At 39.8% G+C, this 12,793-nt stretch overlaps 1 protein-coding gene across 2 annotated transcripts in view; it reads right to left on the reverse strand.

The window, feature by feature from the left end:
- Positions 1-330: 330 nt before the first annotated feature.
- The window catches only part of LOC139003546 (guanylate-binding protein 6-like), a 34,622-nt gene continuing 22,159 nt past the window's right edge, over positions 331-12,793 (reverse strand). For both annotated transcript variants that reach the window (XM_070405553.1, XM_070405554.1), the window contains 6 exons: positions 5,923-6,168; positions 4,319-4,599; positions 3,301-3,513; positions 2,028-2,130; positions 1,516-1,709; positions 331-565 (listed from right to left, as the gene is read on the reverse strand). In XM_070405553.1, coding sequence (XP_070261654.1) covers positions 356-565; positions 1,516-1,709; positions 2,028-2,130; positions 3,301-3,513; positions 4,319-4,599; positions 5,923-6,168 — 1,247 coding nt within the window. In that variant the 3' untranslated portion in view covers positions 331-355. The remainder of the gene's footprint in view (positions 566-1,515; positions 1,710-2,027; positions 2,131-3,300; positions 3,514-4,318; positions 4,600-5,922; positions 6,169-12,793) is intronic.

Consider the following 12,793-nt stretch of genomic DNA (forward strand, 5'->3'; position numbering starts at 1 on the left):
AAAATAGTGCTGAATTCTTTATTTACTGGCTGCATAATATTCCAGCATGTACACATGTTAAATTATATTACCAATTTATATCGATGAATATTTTAGTAGATTCCAATCTTTTGTCATTTAAAGTGATAAGTCAATGAATTGTTTGTAAGTATATTTACTTAAACATGCATATTTCATAAAGTAAACATGCTATAACAAAGCATACGAGCATTAATTCTATCTAATGAAGGCTACGCATTGATATTCTTTAGTAAGTACCTTTTTTGTTTCATCGAATGAATGAACTTGAAAGGAATACACACTAAAAACAAGCCATAGCATATAGCCACATTCTATAATTTATTTCAAAGGAGAATTATTTCTTTGTAAACAGTGATCCTATGCCTTTCACAAGGCGAAAAATTTTACCAGGACCAACCAATATTGAAAAGACATCTACAGCTTTTTCAAACCAAGAAGTATTATCATTTTGAGCGGTATCAATCATATTTCTCAAATGATTGATCTCTGCATTCATCTCTTCAGATTTCTTTTTAAATCCTTCTCTAAGCAGATCTTCTTGAACCTAAAAAAAAGTGAGAAGGGAAATAAACATTTTAAATTCCCATGTTTTTCAAGAATTTCATTTTCTATTTAAGAACTCTTTCTTTTCATGCTTAAAATTGTTCTCTTACAGAATCAAGGATAATTTTGCAATAAGGAATAATCCTGGCTTGAACCTAAACACTGAAAGAAAGCTTAGTTTACAGTCTTACAAATATTCACATATCTATAGGATTTTGCTAGGATGCAAAGCCTGGCCTGAGGACAAATGTAATGTGTGCCAGTCACAATGTCAGTTGAGAAGTAACCTTGGTCTGCTGGCACTAGTTCTAAGTCCCACTTGGAATAATATGGCCAACCAAATATAGAAATAATAGGAAATTATACATTGCTGTAGAAACTTATTATAAACACATACAGATAGCCAATCAGGAATGCTTCCTTTGTCATAAGATGACTTGGGTAGACTCTCGATATCTGGGAACCATGCAGCAAGTTTGAAGCTGTCATATCCCTGAATTCTTAATCTGGGCATTTCTGATAGTTTATTGTCAGCATAGATCTACCTTAGAGTCTTTGGGTGGTAATAGGGTTCCTGATAATAGACAATGATCTTGGTAAAGCAAACCAGTTGTTGGTCATAATAAATACATGTGTTTCAAATAACTGTTTACTCAGGCAAAATAAGTCATTTTAAAATAACCCCAAATCACGCCTCAGAACCTATTTATATTGTCCAAGTATTCAGAAGTGAGATGCTTGTCCTGACCACTCCACACTGTATGCACAGAGTAGATTTCAAAGATACTTTTTACAAAGAAAGGGGACAAGGGGAAGATTCAAGGTTTTAGCAAATCACAAGTAGTAAATGGCAATGGTGTTTCCTCCATGGTCTTCCTGTAACATTCTCCATCCACCTGAGGTACCAGGACAAAGACCATGGAGCACTACTAAGGCCATGGCAGGACTTACCTTCAATTTATGCTCCAATATCATATTCTGCTCTCTTATTATAGTCTCTCTGTCCCTCTCCATCTTCTCCTGCAGTTGCAATATATTTTCCTCGAGACTCCTCTTCTGTGCCTCCATCTGCTGTTGTTGTTCCTGTAGTTTCTGTTTCATCAGCTCCTGTTCCTTCTCAGCTGCCTCCTTTTTGGCCCGCTCCGCTGCCCCGGGGAGGTTTGACAGAGGGAAGAAAATTAGGTGAGGACTAACCTCTAACCTCTTGAGCTCTGATAACAAAACAAACTGGAAGAGGCGGTGAGAAAACTCTGAACTGCTCCCTTGCCACACCATCAAGAGCACATAGCAGAGTGTGATGGGAAAGGCCCTGGCTGCCTGATGTGCCCTGGTGTTTTCAGAGTTAGAGAGTAGGTCCCACAGAAGGAGAGAAAGCTCCTTGTGTCAGGAGGTTTTGTTCTCACAGCTGTCAAAGGACAGTGCAGGTACCTACCACCCATTGTGAGCCCAGCCCTGCCCCTTACCTGCCATGGCCTTCTCTCCATCCGTGAGAGCTTTGTCTGCCTGCAGGATGGAATTCTCTGTTGCTGCCTGTGACTGCAGGAACCTCTGGAGAACCTCATGTGCCTGAGGGGACAAGAAGGAACAAAGAACTTCCTCCATTGTGCGGCTCCTTCCATCTGGGTCTCAGATATGTGGTGGGTGAGCACATTTCCATGGCCCCATGGATTCCTCACCCCATAGAGAGGATAACAGTAAGAAGAACGGTAGGGCCTTCTAAAGCTCAGTGCTTCATGCAGAGGCCCTGGTTACTGGAGTTTAAGGGCAATAGCGCCTCAACTAGGATGTGAGGTGCTTGAGAGGAAACCATGTTTAGCTGTGCAGCCTAGCAGTTTCTGGGAAGAATAGGTTTCAAATAACAATGTCCAGGTTATTTTTTCTTCCTGACTAAAACTGTACCATGTCTCCGCACAGTTTCCAATCTCATTAGAGAGACCAGAAGCTCTTCCTACCCCTGGAGTCTCTCCCCTAGCGCTACATTCTTCTATTCACTCTACATTCCAGCCAGTGAGAACCATGTTCAGTTCTACACAACCACTGTCTCTGGTGCTTTTGTATAGTTGCCTTCCAGGGAGAAATGTTGTCTCCAATTAGTGTCGCTGTTCTCCTCTGCCACTTGCTGGTTGTTCCATTGAGCAAGTCATTTTATCCCATCTCTGCCTCTCAGTTCAGATGTGTGAAATGTTCACCAAATGTATAGATGCCTCTTAATGCTACTTGAAGGATAACATTAAAATTCTCAGGGAGGAACTCAATATTATGCCTTAACAATAAGAGTTCAATAAATATAAATTGCATTATTATCATTATTATTTTAATATTATTAGTTGGTACCAACACCTATATAGTCAATATTCTCAGATTCATAAGTATTTTAACGCTGTATGCAATTATGGACACGGTTGACTTACTTTTCTCTTTTGATCAGCCTTGAATACAAAAATTCTGACTTTAACTTGTAAATTGTTTGCCTTTGACTCACTGAATGTTATATTGTTGGATGGAATATGATTGTTTCTCTTCTGTCTTTTATGGATTTCAGAAATCCACATTCTTTTCTGAGAATGGACATTGTGACTCTCTTTAGGAAGAAAGACAAAATCGTGGGTCTTTAACGCTAAAACAGTCATGATATCTCCATGCTCCCGTATTACCCACAACTGATGCTGTGACCGATTTCCAGGAGACCCTCTTGACTTTAATCTGTAGGATCCCTAGGATCCCCTTATTCCTCACCTTCACTCCTTTCCTGGGCACTTGCCAGTAGTCCTGCTCAAGCCTTTCCTTTGTTTTCATGTAGAGCTTGTGACCACCAGGAACAGAGAAAATGCCTGCTGAAATACCTTCCATCAGCGACTTGGAAAGCTGCTCAAGTTTTTCCTGGCAGAATTTAACAGATGCCTCTTCATTCCGCAACAAGATCTTATCCTGCTTATCCTTTATGATTTCCTGAAAGGGAAGTATAGAGGGCTGTCACCAGGAGAAAGGAACAGAGGAGAAAAAGTTCCAAAGAACCTGGTCGAAGGAAGTCTAGCTGTGGTCCTCATGAGAAAGGCATTCTGTTGGAGAAGGACATGGAATAAAACAGGAATTACAAGGCTTCCTTTACTCACAACCCTGAAAATTCCCTGTGAGGCAGGGGAAAGCTTCTAATCTCTCTGGGTCTCAGGCTCTTCATCAATAATATTGGTGTTGAATTACCTTATGTCTATGGCTCCTTGAGCTGTAACTTTTGTTAATTTCATCTTCAATGACACAATGAAACAATAAGGAGCCATAGCAGTACAAAATAGCCTGGTATGAGGGTCTGTTAAGAGAAATTTGGTTCCTGGGAATGGGAGATTGTTCTCAAAAAGCGTCTAGCGAGGGAATGACTTTTGGGTATTCAGGGCAGGCTTGACTTCAGTGTAAGTATTCAGTTCAGAAAGATGTCTATGAGGGTGGGGGGGATAAAAAGGGCACTTATGTAATACCTTTTGTAATACTATTAGCAAAAATAAAAAAAATAAAAATCAGAAAAAAAAAAAAAGAAAGATGTCTATGCTAATTATGCATCGGAGACCAGAGAAATTTTTATATAAAGTAGCTGGGGAGATGAAGAAGAAAATGCAGTCTTTTTAAACTGCATCCCTGATAAGAATCCAGATCACTCTATCCATGAGTGAGAGAGGAGGACTGGGGTCAGAAAAGCTCTTCTAGGCTTAATTTTCAATGTAAAGGTCACAAAGGGTAAATAAATACTAAGACAAAGTACCACAAGATTCTTCTGGAACACCTGGTTGTCATCCTTGAAGGAGTGCTCCATGAAGATTGCAATGGCTTCCTTCTCACAGGCTGCATGCAGGTCCAGCAGCTCCTGCAGCGTGTCTGTGGGGAAGCTCACTCTCTGTGCCATCTGCTCACTGTAATGATTGGCTGCCTTCTGAACAGCCCCAGAGTTCTCAAGCTGGGCCAGAGTTGTAACTGCATTCTCCAAACAAGGCACTGCACCACTGTTGATGGCATCCACATAAGTTACCACCAGAGTCCTTAGCCCTAATAAGCCAGGAAATTTAAAGAATAAATATGAATTTATCACTCAACAGGATCTATGATTTGGAGACTACATTTCTAAATCTCTCTATATGTCTGTCTCTCACAACCAATACACATATGTTTGCACGCATGCACACAAACATACACACACACACACACATACAACTTCCATCTACTGCTATTGGTATATGCAGTTAGTTAGATATTAACAAGATACCAGGGAGCTACTGGAATTAGTCATCTGTTAAAGCCTGATTAAATAGAAAAAATAGCCTTACAATCACCCTGGGGAGTCCACCCAACTAACTAGGATGGGAGAAAAATGGCACAGAGAGAATTCCTTTACTAAGTACCTGTGCAATAGGAGCCAAATGACCCAGCAAAACAATGAAGCATGTACAATAGGAGCCAAAATGTGGACCATAAGTGAGGGAGGTCGCAAAACTGGAAAAATATGGGGGAAGGGCACAAGTCCCGAAGAAAACAGGAAGGAGATTGGATAGTTTTAAAGAAAACCTGACCTTTCCCAAACCCAAATATATATGGGAAGGTTCACAAATACCTCAGGGCAGTAGCTGCCCTCTAGCCTGCCAGCTCGCTGTCTCCCTGAGAATGTACTTTGCTTTTCACTTTAATAAACCTTGCCATTATTGAGTAAAACTCCTCCTACATAAGGGTCCCTCAAATTCCTTTCACACAACACCACAGAAGAACATATTTCCACCAGTAACACTATTGTCCCATTGACTCTAATTTGTATGTTTCTTTAGACCACAAGGCTAACATAATTCAATACATTCCTTTATCTAACATAATAAAGGATATCTTGAAAACACTATTTCGCATTGAAAATCTTAGAAGCAAATTGCTTACATAGGTAGACAGATGAGGCAGGGTAAATGTGATCTTATATTTTTCTGAATTCTAAAACTTCCTGTAAATTTTCAGAGCTTTATGGGCTCAGGTGCATTGTTAAATTGCTCTAACCCCCCAAAATATCTTTTGTATTCTCCTTGCAAATCTCATTCATTATAAAGGACTTCAATTAAGGAAATAGTGTATTCTATTTTTCTACACAGTTAGTGATTTCTTCTTAGTAGATGTTTTATTAGTGTGGATACGTAGATTTTGCTGTCAATGGTTGTAATTTTAGAGAGGAATTTATAAACACCCCAAAGTGTGATAAGTATACATGTGTCTTCGTTGAGTATGAATAATTGTAGACCCATAATTCTATGTAGAATCAAACACAAATCCTGGAGAGCACGTCCTATAATATATTCAACAAATATCAGGCCCCAAAAATGTGAAGTGGAGACTCACGTTTCCCAGTGACTGTGATTCCCTCCCTGAGGGTCTTGGTCCTGGCCTGGGTGAGGATGTAAGAACAGAAATTCTTTGTTTGTTCCTTGAAGTTAGGATCCAGTTGGTTGTCTACAACCTTCTCAATATGGGCTAGGAGTTCTTTGTCATTTGTTGGCCGGTCAAAGACAAAACACTTCCTTCTTGGAAAGAAATGGCGGATGCACTCTCTAGGAAGATTAGATATTTGAGCTTTGGGATTCAGGCCTGTTAGATTAAAACAAACAAAAACAAAAACAGGTATTACAGTAGGAGCAGTCTGAGGACGAGGGACCTAAAGATTTTTATGACAGGGATTTTTGTATCTTTGCCATATTCTCTCTGTATAACTTCTGGTTATAACTCCTTTAGCATGGACATCCAAATGCTCCTTTAACATCAAATTTACCAATAATGCAACTTTGGGGGAATATTTTGGAAGAGTTTAAATATGCTTAAAAAACAACTACAACAACCTATTGCTGTTTTTGGACCTAAAAATGGTAGAGTATTGTCTATATTGTCAATATTAGCTGCTGAATGAATAACAGAAACATGGGTCAAATGTAAGTTTTTAGTCACCTTGATCCCATGGGGAAATGAAGCTGTGGATCAAAATGAAGAGCCCAAACAAGACTTAATGAAACAATGTTGGAAATAACACCAGATTATCTAAGGAAAACTGTTTAGATGCTAAAAATAATGTGTACAGCATTAGCTTTTTAAAAAATAAAATCTTATGAAGATTGAAGAGTAAATGTAGCTAAAACATAATTTTAAGATGTCACCATTAGTCTCTAAACTCTTTAAGGAAAATAACTATATTCATTTGATAGCTTTGCTGTTCTATGTAGCCCTTTTCTCATTGTTTTTGAGAAACCATAAATAGAAACATGAAATCAGGAGTGTATAAATCAGAAGTGGATTTTCTTTCAAGGGTTCATCAGATACCTACGTGCCCATGTAAATGTAACCGATTCAAATGTTTTTATTATTTTGAAATTGTAACATGGGTAAATATGGGTAAATTGAAAAAAAGCTATGATACAGATTGAAAGAATTAACATAATTAAAATGTCTATAGTGCCTATAATGAATCTATAGATTCAACACAATCCCTGTCAAAATACCAATGGTTTTTTTCACATCAGTACAATAAATAATCCAAAAATGTATATGAAACCATAAAAAGACCCTGAATAGTCACTGACATACTGAGAAAGAACAAAGATGGAAGTATTATGCTACCTGATAGCAAAAAAGTACAGAGATTCCCAAGCAAGATGAATCCCAAAAGACCCACAACAAGACAAATCATAATTACAATGGCAAATGTTATCAACAAAGAGAAAATCTTAAAGGCTACAAGAGATACAGAGAGTTGCCTCCAAAAGATCCCCCATCAGATTATCAAATGATTTCTCGACTCAAACACCAAACTAGAAGGGAATGGAATAAAGTATACAAAGTGATGCAAAGCAATGGAATGAATCCAAGAATACTCAATCCAGCAAGACTATCAATCAAAATAGAAGGGGAAATCAGGAGATTGGCAGACAAAAAAAAAAAAAAAAAATGCTAAGGGAGTTTATCACTACCAAGCCAGCAATGCTAGAAATGCTAAAGGGAATGCTGTGAAAAGAAGAAATAGACAGGGATCAGGCTTAAAATGTCCTCTTAAGTTGGGAAAATGGCGGAGGTTTAGACGGACGTGTTGGTGCTTTGTCCCGGAGCAGATAAGGCCAAGCAGCTGAAACGGGTAACATACAGCCCGAACAAAGAGAGGAGATTCAGCTGAGAAACAGTCTGCAGCCAGGAAAGACAGAGAACTCCTAGAAAATGGGGATGGTTAGAGATTGAGGCTGAAACCTCCCCCTGGGCGCCAGCTCAGCGGCGAGACCGCGCCATCTTGAGCAGCTGTTATCCGCATCCAGAGATCTGCTACTAACCCGGAGGCAACGGCTCTCAAGCAGCGTGACTGCATGAACTCAGAGGAGACCTGCTTCCCTCCACGGAAAGGTTAGACTCCCCCCAAAGGTGCAGTTTGCAATTCAGGTTAGAGCGAGGAACGCGCGTGTGCACGGGGGGGAAATCTGCGCCCCACAAAGTCCGCGCCCATTGAGGCCAGTGTGACCCGCAAGTGGGGAGGGCTCCCGCAGGGCTGCTCACAGGAGGTAACACTATAAATAAGCCCATAGTTGGACTGGATGCAAAGGGGCAGCCTCAGAATCTTCCAGCCGGCCTGCTACTTGGTGCCAGGGGCCAGAGCGCACGCAGAGACTCCCCGCAGTTCTGGAAGGTGGAGCCCTGTGAGTTCACACAGCTTCCCAGGCTCTTGTTTACACACTTCCTCTTAAATCTGTGAGTTTGATTGTTGAGCCCAGTGCATGGGATTGCCCAGTTGGGGTCGCTAGCGGAGCCTGTAGGGGAAGATTGTTTTTGGGGAGCCTGGGAAACAGAGCTGGGAGTGGCGCCCGGGGAGCCAGCTCTGGGAGGAGCTGGTTAAGGTACAATAGAGAACTCCTGGTAAGAGAGGACATATAGCCTTGGAGGTCAATCCAGACACACTGCCACCCAGAGGCAGAGCCACGAATTGACTCTTCTGTAAATACAGATAAGGCAGTATGGGAGACCAATACAGCCTGCCTTAAAATCAGGACTGTGGCTTACAACACGGAGGAACAGTGTATCAGAGGGAAATTCAACATTCTCCTGAATTCCGGGCGTGCCAAAAAGAAGAGTAGAAGATCTGAAGCACCTGCATTACTGCACATTTTTTTTTAATTACTTTTTCACCTTTTAATTAAGAAAACATTTTTTTTCCTTTCTTTTTTTTTCCTCTCTTTTTTTCCCACCACCTGATTTTATCCTTTCAATTACTACATTTTTATTTTTAACTAGTATTATTATTGCTACCATTTTACCATTTTTTAAAGTGTCATTTTATTTTGTCTTTATTTTATTTTGGGACTATTGCTCTCCATTCTGTTCTCATCGTCCCTTTAGCAACATTTCTCTCTACCTCAATTTTGCCTCTGTGCTAAAACCCTCTTCCCCACTTTTTCCCTTTTGTTTTCCTGTTTCTCTTACCCTACTCCAGCTTTAGATTTTCCCTATTCTTTTTACCCCCTGTCAAAATTTCACCCTACTTATATATCCTTTGTCCAATCCCCTGCTCTAAATCCTTATACACCTTTCCCTTATCTTCCTTCACTATCCAAATTTTTTTCTTCTTCTTCTTCTTATTCTTTTCTCGCTCTATTGTTTTATTGTTGTTTGCTTGATTGACGAGTATATTGGGGTTATTTTTAGGATTGTTTTTGAGATTATTCTGCTTATTCTTTTTATTTTTCTGTCACCCCCCAGCCCCCCCCCCCCCCCCCCCGGTTATTTAGGTGCTTCTGTTTTCCCTTGCATCGCTTGATATTATTGGTTGTTGGTAGTTTGTATTCATCTCCAGGAATTTGTTGCTGTAATTTGTTGGGATTAGTGGCGGTTCTATAGGAGTTTTCTCCTCATATAAATAGTCTCTTCCCCTTTTATACTTCATTCTCTTTTCTCTCTTACTTTTTTTCTCTCTTTTCCTCTTCTTTTTTTCCCTCCTTTTTTCCAATTTCATTTTTGCACTCCTTTTTTTTTTCTTTCTTTTTTCTCTTCTTTCTCTTTCTCTTCTATCTTCCTTATCTCCTAACTCTCTTTGCTCGGGTGGCCACCTTTATTTGGGGTTATTAATAGTGTAAATACATTCGTGTTCAGTGCCTGGTACGTTGTGCCTTGTTGTGTTGTATTTGGTGCCTTTAAATCAACGCAGCAGATTCAAGCAACAGCGGCCTCCTGATCAACAAACGCTCTGTCTGGGGAACAGTTACTGTGTGTGAAACCTCCCTCCACCAGCCAGAAGAGCCACCACAGCTGTGAACAGCACCCACCAGAGGCCCTGCTACCAACGGAGGAGCAGGTGCTACCACAACTGCCGAAGGAGCAACCACAGCCTGAGGAGCCACTGCCACCCAGGGAGCAGCCACTGCTACCCAGGGAGCAGCCACTGAACAACTCAACAACTAGATATGTCAGTGAGATCAAACATGGGTAGACAAAGAAACTCCCAAAGAAAAGAAAAGGAGGACTCGCCAGAAAAGCAGCTAAGTGAGACAGAGGCATGCAACATGACAGAAAAAGAATTCAGAATAAGGGTCCTAGAGTACATGCACCGGACGGAGGAAAAAATCAATACCATATGAAAGAAGTTGAAGAAACAGATGAAAAATTCAACAACTTAAGTAGGTCCCAAGAAGAAATGAAGAGCGACATAGCTGCAATAAAAAACACCATTGAAAGTATCAACAGTACACTAGGAGAAGCGGAGGACCGAATTAGTGAATTAGAAGACAAGGAAGCAAAACACACTCAAACTGTACTGCAATTGGAGAAAAAAATTAAAAGGAAGAGAGCCTAAGGGAGCTTTGGGACAACATGAAATGAAACAACATAGGAATAATAGGGGTGCCAGAACAACAGAAAGATGAACATGAATTAGAAAACCTATCCGAAGAAATAATATCAGAAAACTTCCCTGAGGTGGGGAAGAAAAAAGTCACACAAGCCCAGAGAGTCCCAAACAAGGTGAACCCAAAAAGACCCACACCAATACACATCATAATTACCATGGCAAATGTTCAGGACAAAGAGAGAATCTTACAGGCTGCAAGAGAGACGGAAAGTTACATACATAGGATCTCCCATTAGATTATCAAATGATTTCTCAACAGAAACACATCAGGCCAGAAAAGAATGGACGGAAATCTACAAAGTAATGCAAAGCAAAGGACTGAATCCAAGAATACTCTATCCAGCAAGGCTATCATTCAAAATTGAAGGGGAAATAAGAAGCTTCACAGACAAAAAAAGGCTAAGGGAGTATATCACCACCAAGCCAGCCATACAAGAAATGCTAAAGGGACTGGTGTAAAAAGAAGAAATAAAAAGCTCAGAAAGAAAACAGCCACACACAAAAAAAAGAAATGGCTACAAACAAGTACCTTTCAATAATAACTTTAAACGTAAACGGACTAAATGCTCCAACCAAAAGACATCGAGTGGCTGAATGGATAAAAAAACATGACCCATACATCTGCTGTCTACAAGAGACCCACCTCATTAGAAGGGACTCACACAGACTGAAAGTGAAGGGATGGAAGAATATCTTTCAGGCAAATGGAAAGGAAAAGAAAGCTGGGGTAGCAATACTTATATCGGACAAAATACATCTCAAAGTGAAGGCTATAACCAGAGATAAGAAAGGCCACTTCATAATACTAAAGGGATCAATACAACAAGAGGATATAACCCTGGTAAACATATATGCACCCAATGCAGGAGCACCCACATACATAAGAAAACTTCTGGAAGATATCAGGGGAGAGATCGACAATAATACAATCATAGTAGGGGACTTTAAGACACCACTGACATCACTGGATAAATCCGCTAGACAAACAATCAGCAAAGAAACAGCAATCCTAAATGACTCACTAGATCAGATGGACTTAATTGACATCTTCAGAACACTTCACCCCAAAGCCATGGAATATACATTTCTTTCAGGTGCTCATGGGACATATTCAAAAATAGACCACATATTGGGTCACAAGCAAAGTCTCCACAAATTCAAGAAGATTGAAATCATAAAGAGCATCTTCTCAGACCACGATGGCATAATGTTAGAAATAAACTACAATAAAAACAACCCAAAATACTCAAACACTTGGAAGCTGAATAGTATGTTATTAAATATTGATTGGGTTACCAATGACATCAAAGAAGAAATTAAAAACATCCTGGACACTAATGACAATGAAAACACAACAATCCAAAACTTATGGGACACAATGAAAGCAGTCCTGAGAGGGAAGTTTATAGCTCTGCAGGCCTATCTCAAAAAACAAGAAAAAATGGTAGTTAATCATCTAACTCTACAACTCAAAGAATTAGAAAGAGAGCAACAAGAAAACCCCAGAGTGAGCAGAAGGAAGGAGATAATAAAGATTAGGGCAGAAATCAATGAAATAGAGACCAAAAATATAATACAGAAAATCAATGAAACCAAGAGCTGGTTCTTTGAAAGGATAAACAAGATTGACAAACCTCTAGCCAGGCTCACCAAGAAGCAAAGAGAGAGGACCCAAATAAACAAAATCAGAAACGATAGAGGCGAAATAACAACAGACCCCACAGAAATACAAATGATTGTTAAACAATACTACGGACAACTCTACTCCAACAAACTAGACAACCTGGAGGAAATGGACAAATTCCTAGAAAAATACAACATTCCAAAACTCAATCAGGAAGAATCTAAAAATCTCAATAGGCCAATAACTATGGAAGAACTTGAAGCAGTTATCAAAAAGCTTCCAGCAAACAAAAGCCCAGGAACAGACGGCTTCTCATGGGATTTTTACCAAACTTTCATGGAAGAACTAAAACCTATCCTCCTCAGATTACTACAAAAAGTTCAAGAGGAAGGAACACTTCCAAACACATTCTATGAAGCTAGCATCACCCTAATACCAAAACCAGGTAAAGACAACACAATGAAAGAGAATTACAGGCCAATATCCCTCATGAACATAGATGCCAAAATCCTCAACAAAATCTTAGCAAATCGGATCCAGCAGTACATCAGAAGGCTCATACACCATGACCAAGTAGGATGTATCTCAGGGATGCAAGGATGGTACAACATCCGTAAATCAATAAACGTGATACATCACATAAACAAATTGAAAGAAAAAAACCACATGGTCATATCAATTGATGCAGAAAAAGCATTCGACAAAATCCAACACCCATT

Source organism: Myotis yumanensis, unplaced genomic scaffold, assembly GCF_028538775.1.
Source record: "Myotis yumanensis isolate MYYU_CA2020_CCGP unplaced genomic scaffold, mMyoYum1.0.hap1 SCAF_2, whole genome shotgun sequence".
Lineage (NCBI taxonomy): Eukaryota > Metazoa > Chordata > Mammalia > Chiroptera > Vespertilionidae > Myotis > Myotis yumanensis.